Source organism: Balaenoptera musculus, chromosome 11 (assembly GCF_009873245.2).
Source record: "Balaenoptera musculus isolate JJ_BM4_2016_0621 chromosome 11, mBalMus1.pri.v3, whole genome shotgun sequence".
Lineage (NCBI taxonomy): Eukaryota > Metazoa > Chordata > Mammalia > Artiodactyla > Balaenopteridae > Balaenoptera > Balaenoptera musculus.
The window spans coordinates 262,404-280,263 of record NC_045795.1 but is presented as its reverse complement, the minus strand read 5'-3'; the positions used below and the strand labels follow the sequence as shown (position 1 = coordinate 280,263).

Below are 17,860 nucleotides of genomic sequence, written 5' to 3'. Positions count from 1 at the left end.
CTGGGGCCCTGGGGGACATCCCTCCTCTCGCGGGCAGAAAGCTTTCCTGGTCGTCAGCACAAGTCACGTGTTCCACCTTTGCTGATATGAAGACTTGTTACTCTGCAGCTGTCCTTTCTCTCAGGAAGAATCGACCTGTTTCTGGATTGTATTTAATTATTCTTCAACCAGTTTTCTCAGTTACTCCGTCAGCAAAATAGAATTAAAAACATCTGGACCTCCATATCCCCAAGAAATATTGATGAGGTTGGCTCCTCAAAAGAAAAGCCTTGTGCCTCCTTACACACCATGGTACATGGCGGAACCAGAAGCTGACTGTGTATTGAGAATCTGCAGATGCCAGGTCAACAAGGTGATTGCAGTTCAACTTTCCTAAATAATCAGTAGCTTGGACGACATTATGGGAAAAGATCCTCCTCAACATCATCATGATTTTGCAATACAGTAGAATTTTCTGTTTTGTAGAGAAGGAATCCTGAGATATTAATTCCACTCCAAGTGAAAGCCATTGTTTTGGAGTTACAATAAAGCAGCATTTTGTTTTTATATTTTTTTTCCTTGCAAATAGCGATGAAGCTCTTAAGGAGCCCTGTGAACGCCAGGACCCCATCACTGCAGCCCCGCACAGGGGTGCGCGCTCACACTCTTGTCGACAGAAGACGAAGCGGGGTCCCTGTCTGCCTGCCGCAGGTCACCGCTTGTGGAGAGGAGGCTGGACTGGACCCACGCCCCCTGCCTGCAGACCGCGCTCTGCCCTCTTGTGTGCGCCCGCCCTGGAGGGCAGCCATGCCTGAAGTCGTGGGTTTGTCCAGTCTCTAACTTGCTTTACAGAATCGGGTTGGAGTGTGTCTTTTTCAGAAGTTTCGCCCAGAACTAATTTTTTTAAGATCAAAATAGTCATTCTGCATAATAATTCGACTTTTACATTTGGAAGTAAGATGCTATAGTAGATGTTTAGCATATGTTTCATAAGCTTCGGTAAATATCCTCCTTCTGTCCTCTGGTTTTTGTCTGGGGGGTGTCGGGTGTGTGTGTGTGTGTGTGTGTGTGTGTGTACACGTATGAAGAATATGTGTATGAAGAAACCGAAGGGCAGTTTTAAATTTCACTTTTGAAGCAGACTGATCAGCAATTACAGAGAACAGAACAATGACAGAAATGGAAAAACAATGAAAGAAAACTCCTAATTAACTTAACCTTTTTTTAGAATAACTTGACTGAACATAGCCCTCGGGCCGTTGGGCGCTCAGGCGCCCGGGCCTGTGCTGCCCTCTGTCTCTCCTGGAAGGTGCGAGGCAGGTGCAGCCGCAGCAGCGCCCACACGCGTGTCTCACTAAATGCCTTTCCCTCCCCCATCTGGTTTCAGGTGTCAGAAACTACTTAAAAGAAGCATTGGTGAATATAATTGCTGTGCATGCAGAGGTAAGCCGTCCTTAGCTATTCCTGAGGGACGTGGGTAACTGGAGAAAAGAAGAGGAGGCCAGTTCGATGGGTTTTATGGTGGTCTTTTTCCCTTAGAATGTATCTCTGGTGTAAATAAAATACAAGTCTGGTTTCAGCGCACACACGTGTGTGTTTTATCTGTGAGAGAGTCTTTTTCTGAAATAGGGTATGTTTTTTTCTCATAATTAAAACTAAACTCATGAATATTTGAAAGGTAAAGAGAAGAGAGATTGAAAGGATGTTTTTCCCTAACTGGGAAAATTCCTTGCCCTGTTTTTAACCAGCGTACAAATGAGCGCTGACGCCTTAGTCTCGCAGCTGTGGGGCGTGTTGGAAGGAAGTTCGGTGGTGCCCTCCTCTCAGCGGCTCACAGAGGTGCCCCTGGACGTTGGTGCTGCTGGTCACACCCAGCCTGCCCTCCCATGGCACTTCCTGCTTAGCGTCCCACCGTTGTCCCTGCTGTGACTGCCTTTGTAATTCCGCAGTCTTGGACTTGCAGGTTGGCTGCGGCCAGTGGACTGTTGTCCACCAGATGAAATGGGCCCAGCAAAGAAGTTCTCAGTAGAAGATTTCAGGCGCAGCTGACCGCTGCTCGAGAACCTTCTGAGCGTCTGCGTCTGGGGCAGGTGCATCGGGGGGTGTCAGGTTAAGTCACCCTCCACACGCGCACGTGCTGCCTGGGTTACCAAGGTGAACTGGAGAAATGTGGGTCATTAAGGCTGAAGCAGAAGAGCGAGCAGAGGACGCAGATTGCAGCCTCCACGTGGCTCTGAGTCTGAAGCAGCCAGAGCAGAAAGCGGAGCGGGGTGTCTTGTAATTTCCATTTCCTCGTGAGGCAGAGCATACATGTTTCTCCATAAAGTAAAGTTTCTATGTGATTTGACTCAGGCAGGAATTTACCATGCACATCTTTTTATGATGAGTGATATACTTTCAACCCTGATTTTATCAAAGACATATAAAAACACTTTTTTGTTAGGTTTAGCTTCCGATAAAGTTAGAGTGCAACATTAAATCATCAGGCAGTGGAGACATTTCCGTCGTAGGTGGGCAGGTGGTAATCAGAGGAGCTGCAGAATATGTGGGCATTTTAGTGATGATGGTGATTCCCACTGAGGCAGCTTTGATTAACGTCCACTGTCGGTCGATAACCACGACGTTGTTTGTATTAGGCTTTTCAAGGCCCTTTTTAATATATCCCAGTGGCTGAAAGCAGAATTTTGTAGTTAACATTTACTATTTACTATTCCCACATGATCTTAACTTGCCCCAAATTTTCTTCAGTACTCAGGTTATGTTTGGGTTGACCCAAAGTTTTAATACTAGTGATTGAATCTGAAAAAAGGAAAAGCTAAAAAGAAAATACGATTTAGTTTAACTTACAAATCAGGATAGTAATATGTTTCACCAAATGTCCAAACTGTTAGTTTGAAAATATCAAAATTCAAAGCTTGAAAACAATGTTTTTGTCAAATGAAAGGAAATATATATATTTAATTCAGCAAAGAGTAAAATCGGGAACTCTGTTGGCCAATACAGAATAATGTATCCAGTATGAAGTAGCATTTGTTTTGACCCAAGGAGAGTCTGACCCAGTATGTTTCTATAATTTCCTCTTTAGAAATCGTATTTCTTGTTGTGAAAAGGGTAGAGGAGGAAGAAATCTTTAAAACTATTTCAGTTTGTCACCATCAACAATACCTTTCAAAACTACGTTCGCCAATATTTTTTAAGAGGAATGTTTTTTGTCACGAATCAGTGAATACAGCTTGTGTGCAAGCCCGTGTCTGCCTTTCCTTCGTTAATTCTGATCCTGCAGAAATAGAGCTTAGGAGACCTGGGGGTTGTTTTGCTACGTGCATCCCTTTGTTTTTAACAAGTTCTGGTCAAGGAAAGTCCTCGTAATGCATCGTTTCTTCTTATTTTCAACCTTCTATCAGGTGTTCACTATTTCCAAAGACCTGGTGCCTCGGGTGCTGTCCAGGGTGGTGGAAGCAGTTTCTGAAGAGCTGAGTAGGCTGATGCAGTGCGTCTCATCCTTCAGCAAAAACGGAGCATTGCAGGTACCACAGCCGCTCAGTTCTGTGTTTAACTTAGTTGTTTGAAAACACAGAGATGTGTTTTCAGTCATCAGTCTCAGGAGGTCCAGACAGGCTCCGTGTTTTTCTGTGGATCTGCTGGTTGGAGAGCTACATGGTCTCCTGTGTGAGCCATATCCAGGATGTCGACAGTTCCAGAGTTCCTGTCCTTTTAGAGTACAGTGACTCTTGTGAAACTATCTGAATGCAGATTCCTTCTGAAGTTCTGTGATTTTTTCTGTTTTACAGTTGTCTTCACCACATTCAATTCAACAGGAAATTTTTAGAAACTTCCTTGTAAATAGTCTTTCCAAAGCATTCAATGCAGTTTGCATAGAAACAACAAATAACTGGTTTTTTCTACTCATATTCCATTGGTTTATGTTGTATTTACTTAAATTACGTAATTACAATAGCAAAGGTGACCTCTGTAAGTCAGGTGAGCCTTGGTTTGCCTGTAGCCAGATCGGTAGGAACCAGGGTGTGCAGGCCTACTGGGGCGTGAGCCCCCCTGTAGGACCTCATGCCCAAGGGCATTGTGAGGGTGTCTCCTTAAAGTACCAGAAGTTTTGCTTCTAGTAATGGCTGAGGACCTCCTATCAGGCCAACCCCCTACAGATAACAACTGTAATCCTGAATAATATATAAAAATAAAAAATGTAAAAACAAAAACCTGAAGACTCTCGAGAGTGAACATGAGTGGCTGATTCTGGAAGAAATGGCACTCGGGTGAATTCCTCACTTTTTATGGATTTTGGCCTGAATGCAGGCCCAGGGGAAACTAAAACTGCACAAAACCTGTTGTCTTTCCGTTTAGAAGAATAGGCTTCAGGGCAGCCACAACTACAGGAAAGCAAGGGAGGTGTCCCAGGGAGCAGGAAGCAGGAGCTGTAAGTTCTCTGTATACACTGCCTGGGTCTCTAGTTGGCCCCTAAACCACACGCCTGGTCAAACTCCACTCCAGCCCACATAGGGCAAGAACCGAAGTAAGAACTGAAAAGCTGCCCCAGAGCCGAGAGTTTACAGTTTGAGTCCAGATACGTTTATTGCTTGTTAAAATAAACAAAAATCAGCTCTTCAGAAGCATATTATAGAACCCAGAATCTTCTCAAGATAACATTCACAATGTCCAGGATACAATCCAAATTTAGTTGAAATGCACAAGCAAAACAAAACAGGAAAACATGACCCATTCTCAATAGAAAAGACAATCAACTGAGACCAGCCCTGAGATGACCCAGTTGTTAGAAATCAGACAAGGATTTTAAAGCAGCTGTGTTCAGTGATGTAAAGGAGACTATGCTCCTAATGAATGAACAGACAGGGAATCTCAGCAGAAAAATAGGAGCCCTAAAATAGGAACTAAGTAGAAATTCTGGAGTAGAAAAGTATAATACATTAATATTTTAAAATATACTTGGTGGTAATAACAGCAGGATAGAGAGGACAAAAGAAAAAAATCAGTGAATGTGTAGACCAAACATCAGTTATCCAATGTGAAGAACAGAGAGAAGAATAATTGGGAGAAAATAAACAGAGCTCTAGGGACCCTGGGACATGTGATTCCATGTCCAATCAGCAGGTGAAGGATGGTCCACATCATTAGTTATTTGAGACGTGAAAACTGACACAACAGTGAGTTCCCATCCAGCAGGAAGAAGAAAATTAAAGACTGAAAACACCCAGTTTTGGCAAGACTGTAGAGAAACGAGTTCTCACGCATTGGCAGGAGTGTGAAATAGTACCGCTGCTTCGGGAAAAGTTCTTGCAGTTTCTTTAAAAACTAAGTATACACTTACCCAGCCGAACACCGCAAACAGCCCAGGTGTCCATCAATAGGGTAAACAAAAAGATGGTGGATCCATAAAACAATTACCGTTCAGCGTCAGGGAAGCCACGTGAAGGGGGCCTTGTACTGGATGGATATCATTTTCGTGGCGAAAACCCCAGGACGACACTGTCCCCTGGGTGGTTGACACCAGTGGGGGAGCTGAGGGGGCTCTGCAGGCGGTGGTCCTACCCCTCGGGATGGTTCCCGCGCACAGCGTGTGCAGCAGCCCGAACTCACCAGACGTGCACTCGGAGATTTGTCCATCGTGCAGTGTGTAAGTTTTAACTCACAGAATCGGAAAAGTTGCAACAGCTTGCTCCAGGCAGTGACGCCTGTGGCAGACGCGTGTGCTGTGGAGAACGTTGGCGGCGGAGTCCGTGCTGCACAGGTGCTCGCTGTAAAGTTCTCCCAGAGTCTCTGCACTTGAAAAAGTTCACACAGAAACGCAGGGTGAAAGGGATTGAGCATGTGTGTTGACCTGGCAAGCTGGCGAGGGGAAAATCCGTCACAGAAACTTCATAATATTTCCATGATCATGGCTGTTCTAAGAGTTGTGCACGAGGAGATCAGTAACAGGAATTGTGTATGTGAAGATGAATTAAAAGGAAGTTGGCAGTAGCTGCTTTGGGCCTAGGCGGTCCTGGAATTACAACAAAAAGCTCCCCTCCCTGCAGATTTTTTCTGCAGCCCATTTAGCTGATGACTGAGTTCCTCTCGCCGGAGGGTCAGCAGGAATGGGCAGAAAGAGACGTCGGAACCGGCTGGAGGCCCGGCCTCCTGTGCTTTGTGCCTCCTGGAGACTGGCGTCAGTTGTGTTGTGAAACGTTGGCCACTGCCGTTGGGGATGCCTGTGTGTGACCTCCTCCTGATCAGATGGCACTGCGAGGCCCGCGTGAAGGGTTGGCCCAGCCATCAGCCTCAGACCTTCCCGAGAGCCGCCGGCAGGGGCGCTTTCTGGCAAACGGTGCATGTGTTTTGTATAAATAATCACAGCTTTTACAATTGGCATAATTCATAGGTTAATTCCTTATCACTTTGTTTGAATAAAATTTCTAGCAGATACTAGTTTTACAGTGATTTAATCCTTCTCCTAAAATATTCAGCCGAAAGTTCTACCTTGTTTTTTCTCTTTGATATTTTCCTTGTAGGTTCGTTTTTATATACACTAGAATATAAACAAGAGAGACAAATTGTCATATCTACAGTTTCTCGTTACAAACTGTTTCAGGCTTCTAAACCCCTGAAAAATGAAACCAAACAATTGCTTTCCAAACTGAACATTTCACTGAACGTACTGTATCTTATGTAAGTCAGCTTTTATCTTGATTGGTTAATTTAAAAACTAGCCATGTCTTTCATTGTTGTTTGTGTTTTGTGCACACCTAGAGGTGAGGGCCCTGTCTTTGAAACAGCCTCCTGGGCAGCGCGCACACTGCGGTACCTGAGGTGAAGGAGGGTGTCCTCGCTGGGGGCTCTAGGGCTCCGAGGGCAGCAAGCTGTATGCAGAGCACACCCTCTCCACCCTTGCCAAGAGGTAGAAGCATTAGGTTAGCCTGTTTTTTCTTAAAAGTCTTACGCAGATGAAATTCATTTGCCGTACCGTGTGTCTGCAAGATAAAAAGAGTACAATTCAGTGGGTTTTCTTCTGCTGTGTTCACAGAGTTGTGCAGTCCGTCACCACAATCCACTGTGGAATGCTGCATCACCCCAGAGAGAAACCTCAGCCCCGTTAGCGGTCACCGTCCACGTCCCTCCCAGCCCCCACCCCAGCCACTGACAAGCACCTGTCTGCTTTCTGTCTCTGCTTTGCCTCTTCTGAAAATTTCATATAAGTGGGGTCATAGAATATGGCTTTTTGTGACTGGCTTCTTTCACTGAGCATAATGCTTGCAAGGTTCGTCCCTGTTGCAGCCTGTGTCATGCCTTGTTGTGGCTGAACAACGTTCCATTGTAGCGATATGCCACATTTTGTTTGTTCACTCATCATTTGATGGACATTTGGGTTTGCACTTTTTGGCTGATACAAAGAAAGGTTCTGTGAACCCTTGTGTACAAGTTTTCTGTGGACACGTGTTCTCATTTCTCTTGGGGATACACCCGGGACTGGAATCGCTAGGTTATATGGCTACTCTGTGTTTAGTCTTTCGATGAACTGCCAGACTGTTTTCCAAGTAGCTATACCACGTGCTTTCCTACCAGCAGCGTATGAGGTTTCCAGATTCTCCACATCCTCATCGGCACCTGTGACCGTCTGGTTGGTCGTAGCCGTCCCCATGTGTGTGAAACAGTATCTCATTCTGTGGGGTTGTCACTTTTGTGATGGTGTCCTTTGTAGCACAGAATGTTTTGATTTTGATGAAGCCCAAATTATCTAATTTTTCTTTTGTCACTTGTACTTCTATGTCATTCCTAAGAAGGCAGGCCTAGCCTAACGTCACAGAGGTTTACTCCTGTTTTCTTCTAAGGGCTTTATAGTTTTTTCACTTACATTTAGGTCTGTGATCCATTCTGAGTTAGTTTTTAAGGAAGGGACCCACCTTCTTTCCTTTTGAGTGTGGACATTCAGTTGTCCAGCTGTCCCTAGCACCGTGTGTTGGAGAGACCATCTCTCCCACCGAATGGTCTCGGCACCTTGTTGAAAGTCAGCTGATCGTAAATGTAAGGGTTTGTTTCTGGGCACGCAGCCGTGTTCCTGTTGATCTACATGCCTGTCCATGTGCCAGTGCCACACTGTTTGGATTATGGTAGCTTTGCAGTAAGTTTTGAAATCAGAAGGTCTGAGTTTCTCCAACTGTGCTATTCCGTTTCCATATTGTTTTGTCTAGGATCAACTTGTCAAGTTTTGTTTTTAAAAAGAAAAAAGGAAGGAGAAAAGCCAGCTGTGACTTTCATAGCGCTGCCCTGAGTCTGCAGAGCTTAGCTCTGAGGTTAGCGTCGTGGAGCCTGGAAGGGCAGGGCAGGAGGCAGTGTGGCAGCCCACGTCCTTCCACCTCCTGTCAGTCTCGGGACAGTGAGACTCCACTTCCTCCCCAGAGAGACCAGGGGAGGCACTGGTTGGATGGTGACGTCCGGTGGCTGGACGGCCCTGGCACAGTCCCTACCTTTCAGAGCAGGACCCCTGCCTCCACACAGTCAGACTTGACTCTCGGACAGTTTTCAGTGAAAGGGAACTTTGTTGTGGCCCGTTTCTTTGGGCTGATTTAGAAGGTCTGCTCACTCGTAACGAGGTGCCACTGTGGCCATGGGGGTCTGCCCTGCATGGAGCAGGCTGGGGGCCGACCCTCGCCTTGTTTCTGTTTGACAGGCAACGCAGTTCCCATGGTCACCTGTCTCTTTCTCACCTCCAGGCAAGGCTTGAAATCTGCACCCTGAGGGACACCGTGGCTGCTCACCTGACGCCAGAGAGCAGGTGAGATGCTCCGTGGCCGTGCTGAGTGCTCCGAAAGCCCCTGTAATAAGGCGCGTCGTACAGGTGTGCGGTCCCAGGTGAAGGGGACCGATCACAGTGGGCGCTTGTGACTGTGGCCTCATAGTTCATGTGTGACCAGTTGTTTTGTTAAAAGCACAAACCTACAGTAAGCCAAGGACTCCAGAGACTGCTTCTTTGTAGCACAGAAGGAAAAAAGGTTTAATGTAATTTCATGTTTCTCATTCACTGAGGTAAGTCTTAGTCTCATGAGCGGTGTAGCAGAGCACTGCATACTTCTTTTGAAAAGGAGAAAATAAGAATTGAGTCAGTCTATTCATCACAGACTCTGAAGGACAGTTCAAGCATCATGAGTATCAGCATAAGAGGAAGACCTTGTGGTTTCTCTGCAAAATTTTGTAGTGGAAATTTGATGATAATTTTTAGCTGTTTTGAATGAAAGTCAGGATTTCCTATCATTGAAACATCAGTAGGTGAACTGAAACAGCACTACCTACAGAAGATTGTTTACCCCATTGGCAGTATTGCCTGGGAAGTGTTGGGTCCACAGGGAAACCGCTTAAACACGATGTGCGATGTACTTAACCGTTCATTTCCAGTTTTGGACGGTGTGCTCGTGCCGTCATCCTGACTGTCATTGCTACAGCTGAAAAGACTTTTCCATTTTTTCCTAACACGTGAGGTTATTAGCCTCTTACTTCTGTTCTGGAGGCTGAGCGGGAGCCTTTCTGGTTGGTTCCCGCCACTGCCGCTCTGCACCAAGTGCTGAGTGATGGACACCAGAAAGCGCCCGCCCAGGACCCGTGGGCGAGGTGCTCTGCATGAGGGTGGACCTGTGTGTTCTTTCCCACTGGCTTGACCTTTCGTAGCCCAGCTTCCTCATCTGTGACAGGAAGATAATAATACTTTCTAGGCAAAGTTTTGGGGGAATTAAATGAGAAACTATGTCAAGCCACCCACTGAACTCTTGGTGGGGTCATCTTCATCCTCTTCTTCACGGTCGTGATGTAAAAATAAAGAGCAGTGGCCTCACATTTCTCTTCACCGAATGAGAAGAGGTTTACAGGAAACCAGGTGACAGTGGAGGCGGCGGTAGAGACTTCTCTCCACGTCAGGGAAGAGGACTAAGTGCCCACAAGCTGTGACCTGTCCCCACCGCCCCCCATACCTGCCCCACCAGGAACAGCTGAGCACCCTGCCAGTTTCTGGGGCCCTGTTGGTACTTTGCTGTCTCTCTGTGTGTTGCTCTGATACTTGCCCCTAGTTTGAGAAACATCGCTCAAAAGTTTATTTCCTGGTCCACTGATGCAGACGTTTTTACAAAAAGAAAAAAATCAAAGGCCACTTTGAAGTCAAAATAATTACATTTATTTCTTTACTTTAGTCAATAGTCATAAACCAAAAAGAGATGAGAAGAACTGTTCCTTAGTGAACAACAGAAGTTATTACCAAATAATCGCCCCTAAAATGCTTTTCATTTGATTTAGTAACTTTTCTGGTACTTTCTACTTTAAAAAGTTAAACATACCAAATTGGTGGTTTTTAAATCCACTCCCTTTTCCGTATTTCATGAAATGAAATGATGTTGAATTACACACACACACACACACACACACACACACCCCTCTCCATTATCATACAAATTTTAAATATGATAACAGCTAAATCCTCTTAAGACATGTTCAGTTATTATAAGAGGTTGGCTGGAAATCAGGCCCTGCACAGGTCAATTCTAGAAATACCCCCTTTGTATACTGTTGCACAAGATCATCCCTGTTTCTACTTAGCCCTCTTCCTCCCTTACCAGCTGTTTCGTCTATGTACTTCAGCTTTGTTTTGAAAGTAAAGACCTCCTTAAATTTAATGACTCCACACCAGGCTCTCACCTATCACGAGGAGTAGCACCCTTGTGTAAAAATCAGCTTCTCCTTTGCTTTTCAAGTCATGTTTTATTTGCTGGTTGAATTCTTCTGGCCCTGCTCCTACAAACCCTCACTTTCACTTTCACTTTTCCCCCTGCTTCTACTGGCTGCCCGGCCTGTATGTTTCTCTGTATGTAAGACGCACTTTTTCTGACGTTCCTCTTCCCGGTGGGGCCGCCGTGTCCCTGCCTGGGATGCTGTCTGTCTTCCAGATCCAGTTTCAAGCAGGCCCTGGAAGCCCTGCCGCAGCTCTCGAGCGGAGCGGACAGAAAGTAAGTCTGGGTGCTGGTCTCAGGGACCCAAACTCCTCCTCTTCAGGTGGAGACCTGGCCTTGAGGAAGGCGGTACTCGGTGGCCCTCAGGTACGCGTTGTGTTAGCTTGTCTCCCACGCGACAGAAGGTGGTAAAACCTGGGTTTTATGACGATTCAGAAATTGGTTCCTTTATTGTTTTAAGTGACCGTACCAGTCCCTTCTGACTCACTCAGTAAACTATATTATTATCTGAAATTTTTAAGGAAATACTTCGAGAAACATAAAAGAGAGGACAGCATAGTAAAATGTAGGACTCAATGATTTTTTCCTTCCAGTAGGTCAGCAGTGTACATTTTGTGCTCTGTATAATATGCAGTATTAAGACTAAATTTGTAGACATGACATAATAAAGTTATATACGTTTTGCTAATGTTGTATTAGTGGTCTCAGCCTGACCTCAAACTTTGCTACTCACATAACAGGAAATTCTGACCCGAGACAAAGTCTAGGCCAGGCAAAGGTCATGAGTGCCCGGCCTCCCCTCACCTGAGACAGCGGAAACACCGCCGGCCTGGGCCCCTGCCCCAGCCCGGCCAAGGTCCGCCCACCCTTGCAGTTGGCTGACACGGCAGACAGTTACGGAGCCCTGACTACATGACGCCCTCGGTGTGGCCTGGGACAGCACAGAGGGTGTTGTGGACACTCAGAGGGCAGAGGGAGCCCGTGGGGATGTGGACGGGGCCGGGAGAACGGGCGGCAGACCCTCCTAGGTTCCTGCTCCTCTCACTGACCACATGGTTCAAACCCTGTTCATCCCTTTAGCGTAAACATAATGAAAGATTAAAGCAACCACGTATCGTTAACATGTGCGACTAGTGCTCGCTAGTCTCAAGAGACCAGTGCTTCTGAGGGAGTCAGGAGCAGCAGACACCCCGGTGAAGGCCGGTACGGGGGCTGTTGCAGATCGGCGGGGAGCGCCATTAAGCCAGGAAGTAGTCTCTTGACCCCAGTAAGCTCATTTCTTGGCTGCTTCCTCTGAGCCAGATGAGCAGTAAGGTCCCTTGTGGCCCCAAAATGATGTGGCTCTGCCAGGCCAGCACAGGGGCCAGGCGGGTTATTGCTGGGGTTGGGACTGACCCTGGGTGTTCCCGTGCTTAATTCACCCCTTCAGTCCCCTTCTCCAGTGTTAAAGGCAGAAATGCAAAATAAGAGGAACAGAAAACAGACCAATAGTTGCCAGGGGGTGGGGTGAGGGCAAAGGTGACGACGGACGGGTAGCACAGGCGGATTTGGAGGTGACGGGACCGCTCTGCCCCGACGGCGGGGGTCGTGAGGCTGCCGCGGTGCGTTTAGCAACGGGCACGGAACTGATGCCAAAAAGAGTACATTTCAGTGTATGTGAAGTGTTTAAAATCAGAGGCTCAAATACCCAAACATCAGTCTGTTTGGGGGAGGCATGTAACTATAACTAATCTAGGGGAAGGGGACAGAAGGGCGATTTTATGTATAAAGGTGAACACGTCTGTACGTATATGTTCCTTTCAGCTAGCTTCTTTGGTCGGCTTATTTCTGTCATCGGGTCCAGAATCCACAGATAAATGACTCTCCTGGCCCAGGGAGGCACTGTGGGGCGGGGCGTGTGGGGGGCCGGACCGGGCGAGCGTGTCTGGGTCCCGCCCGCCGCCCCGCCCGTGGCTGTCAGCGCCTCTCCCCACAGGCTGCTGGAGTGGCTGCTGAGCCGGGTCAGGAGCAGCGTGCACCTGCAGCTGGCCTGCTTCCAGGCCCCCCCTCCGCCTGCCGTGAAGACGCAGGTGCCTTCCAGATGACGCGCTCCCCCGAGCGCCCACAGGTATATCTGGGCGGAAAGCACCCGTTAGGCTTGCGATCTCTCTCTCTTTCCTTTCCCCTGAATTGGTGGCTTAGGAAGATGTTGGTATATGTTTTATTTCAACCAAAATGACCTGATGTAAAATGTCCAAGCAGCATTTGCTTTGTCGCTTTTATTACGTTAGGCCCCGTATGACTTTAAAATACCTTTTTAAAAGACAGAGCTTTCTCTCGTAGCTGCATGCTGCGTGGTGAAGCCTGCGGGAGACGGGGCGGCTCAGGCCTACACCGAAGCGTCCTCCGGGGCCTCCTGCAGCTTCCAGGGCACATGGGGCAGCGAAGAGAGAGTCATCAGGAAGTTACGTGCGAGCATCTGGAGCTTCAGCTGTCCTAAACTGTGCATCTGTGCTTAAAACCTTTATTTCATATAGGTGGCTCCCGATTCAGGTAGACTTTTAGAAACACGTGTGGTCTGAATAAAAAGGTGTTACGTTTGGGGTGTGCTTTTTGTGGTCCTCCATCCGTGAGCTAACTGCCGCCGGTTTCTATGTTCATAGCGCTCGTGACATCGGGCCTCTTTTGTGTGACTCGCCCTGAACCTGATGTGGGCTTCACGGCATCGTGCCTCCTGCCCCAGGACCCCCTTGCACGCGTGGGGAGCGGCGGGCCCCGGCGCCTCGCCCGCGCCGTCCCTCTGGCACCTTCCGCGCCACTTCTAGCCCCTCGGGTGGCCTGCTCGGTGGCCGCGGGGGCTCTGCTCTGGTGGCATCTGTGTCACCAGGTGTGGGAGCTGCCGCTGACACCGTTACCAGAGCAGGTCAGGCTGCCGTGACCTTCAGAGTCAGCTTCCCCGACCTGACTTTGTCACACCGTTTGCTTCAGAAAACTGAGTCAGGCAGGGTTTTAGATTTTTCCAGGGATGTCACAGAATCCCCTTTTCAACGCTGGCATTAAGGTCTGTATTAATACGGGGAACTCTGCAGTCTAGCAGTGTCCATCGTCTGAAGTAAGTCCCTGTTGTGTTTGTGCATCCGGTGTTGGGGGGGTGGGGCGTGGCAACCAGAAGGGAAAGTTTCACCTTGTACAGATGTGCTGGGTAAAGCTTATTAAGAAATATACGGACTGTCGTCTGTCCTAAGCATGTTAATAACCATTGTATCTACCACAGCTGAGAACTAAGTTACAAAACTGCAGTCCTGAGTGTTTGTGTTATTTTAAATATCTGATGCAGAGCCTTCAGCCAATAAAGAGTGTGTCTTTAATACAAGATGTAAGTTAGTTGACATTTTTTCCCTAAGCATCTTTATTTCAGCATTTTCAGTAGCTATGTAACTTTTTATATGTCTAGTTATAACCCTCACAATAAATATTGGGTTAGCCAAAAAGTTTGTTCGGAACTTTTGGGCCAACCCAGTGCTTAAATCCCAGTTTACCTTGTGTTTGTCTGATCGTTGTTGGAAAGCATTACCAGGAGTCCCACTGATTCACCTCTTGTTGGGGGCCCCGCCCTGTCAGGCCCATAGGAGCCAAGACGAGGACTTCACGGCTCAGGGAAGCACAATAACACTTCAGCAAAAGAGGACTAGGGAAGCACTTCTGTGGCTCGGAATGGAGCCTAGGAGCATAAGAACCTGAAACCCAAAGGAGGGGGTTCACGGAGGACTTGCTGGAAGAACAGCTGCTTGGGCTACAGAGGACGATTTAGTGGTTAAGAGGAGATTGCTGGCTGTAGTGAAGTTAGAAGAAAGCTGAGGTAAAGCAGGACGCAGAGCCAATTTACAAGAGGCGAAAACAGGCGCCGAGAAGACGCGAGGCACCCAGAGGCCCTTGGGTCCAGCACAGCCACGTCGGCCTGGCCTTCAGCACCAGGAAGGTACTGGAAGTGGTCTGGGCTTGCTGAGACTCCCCGTATCTGTGTCCCATGGAAGTGCATGTTCCAGAAATGATTCCCTCGTCACAGACAGGCGTCGCTGCGGTGGGCGCGGCACCCAAGTCACTGTCCCGTCCCCGTCCTTCACCCAGTTTTCTTGAAGAAGGAGAGCTGAAGAGCTTGCACTTCCAACTCTGATTTGGTTCAAGACGGTGCTGGGTCTCTGTCCTGATCATGTGCTCTCAGGCGTGCAGCTGGTGGTTGTGTGAGAGCCACAGTGTGTTTGAACCAGCTTTTACATCAAGATGAGGGTTCTAAAATAAGTAGGGTCAACTAGGTTTTATTTAATACATGGTTAAAGTAATTGTCATAAAACATTTACCTAGCAGTACTGTCGTGAAGGTAAATACACTGAAATCTAAAACATGGATTGAATGTTTGATACGCGTAACACAGAACATCAATTTCAATGACTTTAGCTTTGCTGTAAATGCAGGCTGCACGTTTGTTGTATGTGAGATTCATCATGCTCTTTGTGCACTGAGGTCATCTCACTTTCTGTTCACCCACAGTTCTCATTCAGTTTCAGTGTATGTATCACTGGAAAGCCTTTTTGTGCCTGGCCAGGTGATAAATACATAACAAAAATGTTTTCCAAACAAGAGCTGGGTCTGCGGGTGTGCCTGTTGGTGAAAGCCAGGAGCGCCCCTCGACCAGCTGGCCCTGGAGCTGGCCGCACTGTCCTCCTCAGCTTGGAACCATGACTGTCCTGGCTTGTGACTGTGGCCACTGTTGACCATTGTGCTGGTTTTCGTTGTTTCTGTCACATTTTTCTCGAATTTCCCTGCCCGCCCTCCCTGCCTACAAACCTCCCGCCGGGCACAAACAACCCCTGAGAACAGAGGCCACTGCCGACTCTGATGGCCCGGGGAGGCACGGGGACTTGAGTGGGGCCGAGCCGCAGCGGTCACGGAGCGACGGGATCGCGGTGAGAGCAGAGGCCGCCGGCAGGCGGGGCGGGGGTCCAGGGGATGAGTGCGGAGAGGGGGTGGCTGGGCTTGGCAGTTGCCTGATTTCCGGAGTGACCAGAGAGCGACAGGGAAGGAGTTGGAGGAACTGGAGACTCGGCACCGACTGCGCACCGGCCGCTGGGTCAGCCTGCAGGCCCCTCCTGGGCTCCGGGTGTGTCCGGTCAGTTCCGTCGGGTCGCCGCTCCTGGGCCCTCAGCCAGGGACGTGCTGAGAGCCTTTGCTGCTGCCCTTGCTGTGTTTTCTACGTAGTCCTCCCTCGCCCCAGAGCCCCTCCACCCCAGCTCCGCGGAGGGCCTTGCAGACGTGCTCAGGTTTGCCCAGAGCAGGCTCAGCAGGCCGCCCAGCCTGTCCCCTCGGGTCCCCGCCTCGGCCCGCTGCTGCGGCTCCGTCCCTCCTTGGTCTGGCAGCTCCCTGAGAAGCGTGGGCGGAGGTGAGTGTCTGAGACCTTGAGTAGCCGCGTGAGGGTTCTGGCTGGGAGGCCTCCTTCTCAGCTCTTGAGCCTTTGCACCGTCGACCTCAGTGCCCGGCTCCGTCGCTGTCTGCTTGGAGGATCGTCTCCTTTTCCCAGTTCTCAGTTCCTGACGTTGCTCTGGGTTGTGATGCCTTTTGGTTCCCAGTGCTGAATCAAATGTCTTTAGATTCTGGGAAGTTGTCTTAAATCATTTCTTTGAATCTCCTCTGCCCCTGGTGTGTTTTGTTTTGTTTTGTTTTTTTCTCTTTGTTTTTAGTATTAGGATCTCCTATCCTGGACCTTTTTAAAATTTTAAAAATCTTTTCCCTCTTGTTTTCTCTTTGCCTTTATCCTACTTTCTGGGAAACTCTTACATTCATTGTCCAGGCTTTCTGTTGGGTTTTTCATTTCTGCTATGTTGTTTTTAATGAATGAGTTTTTTGTCCCCTGAATATTCTTTTTTATAGGGTCCTGTTTATTTCTTATTTCTCTGGGAATAATAATACGCTTCTAGAAGTTTTTTTTTTTCTTTTTTCATAGTCTCCGATTTGCTGTATTCTTCTGTCTTATGCATTAGAATAAACGTCATAAGCTTTCTTCAGATTTCTAGCAAGCTTGGATATCTACTTATATTTAGCAGTAGAGCACTATAAAGCTGAATTGGATTGTAAGCTCCCTGCGGTGGAAAGGGTTTATCAACTATGGGCTTCAATTAGGGTGGTGTGGATGGGCCTTTTCATTGGGGAATCCCCAAAGTTGATATATTTAGGCCACTTCTCTGGGGCTGATCAGATTTCCCAGAGGGGGTTCTTCTGATCTCATGCCAAGTGGGTGTGAGGTGCCCTCAGCGTCTGGAAGCGAGAGCAGGAAGGAGGCTGGGAGGTCACGTTTTCAGGGCAGTACCCCTGCTCTCACCTGGACCTGGTATCGCACAAGCTCCTGCATTTACCATCGCGGAGAAGGAAGCTCTGGCTCTGCTGAGGGGGGCAGGTGAGGAGCCCTGGGAACATCTGCCTCTTTCTTATCAGCCTTTGAGCCGACCATTCAGCTTTAGCCCAACTTTATCCCCACTTTCGGGAGTTCCCACACCACAAGTTCTTGAGCCTTTGGGGCTCAATTTTGCAGTGTAAACTAGGTTGCATCCTTGTTTTTCATACTGCCAGTTTAGGATCTGACTTTTTTAGGTCAGCTACATCAGTTTCCACTCGCCCATATCCTTGGCAGCTTTTAAACTCCTGTGACTATTTCGTCTCCTCTTCTCTTTTTTCTTTGCAGGTACACATACATATCTATTTAATTGTATTGTTAGCTCTCTATCTCTATATGACTACATCTGTACCGTGGTATGCAGTAGATGGACTGTGTGTGTATACTGGGTATGGACACTGTGTGTACACACACAACACACACACACATGCACTGTCATTTTCGTAGGGTTTTGGTTAGAGCTAAGGTTAATGTGTGGTTTCAGTCTGCCGTCTGTAACTGAAAGTTCAGGTTAACTTTTTGTTTTTTTGTTTTGTTTGATCATAATACCAAACTCCTTACGTGTGCATGGTCTTCAGGTTTGTTGCTCACAAGATATGATCATTTACTGCAACTTTCAAAAATTGAAAGGAGTGTTAGGGGAGAGGAGCCATGGCCTCCTGTTCTGATGACACCGCTCCCCATCCCGGGGGGCTGACGGTACCAAATCAGACTTAGTGTGCAGAAAACATCTTTTATC

At 47.9% G+C, this 17,860-nt stretch overlaps 1 protein-coding gene across 2 annotated transcripts in view; it reads left to right on the top strand.

Moving 5' to 3' along the window:
* The window catches only part of EXOC2 (exocyst complex component 2), a 154,814-nt gene extending 141,535 nt beyond the window's left edge, over positions 1 to 13,279 (top strand). Inside the window, exons 24-29 of one of the 2 annotated variants that reach the window (XM_036869276.1) lie at positions 1,367 to 1,422; positions 3,384 to 3,506; positions 8,700 to 8,761; positions 10,914 to 10,973; positions 12,673 to 12,804; positions 13,020 to 13,279. In XM_036869276.1, coding sequence (XP_036725171.1) covers positions 1,367 to 1,422; positions 3,384 to 3,506; positions 8,700 to 8,761; positions 10,914 to 10,973; positions 12,673 to 12,781 — 410 coding nt within the window. In that variant the 3' untranslated portion in view covers positions 12,782 to 12,804; positions 13,020 to 13,279. Of the gene's footprint in view, positions 1 to 568; positions 835 to 1,366; positions 1,423 to 3,383; positions 3,507 to 8,699; positions 8,762 to 10,913; positions 10,974 to 12,672; positions 12,805 to 13,019 lie in introns of those variants that run through there. The other variant, XM_036869277.1, reaches the window with a different exon arrangement.
* Positions 13,280 to 17,860: the final 4,581 nt, after the last annotated feature.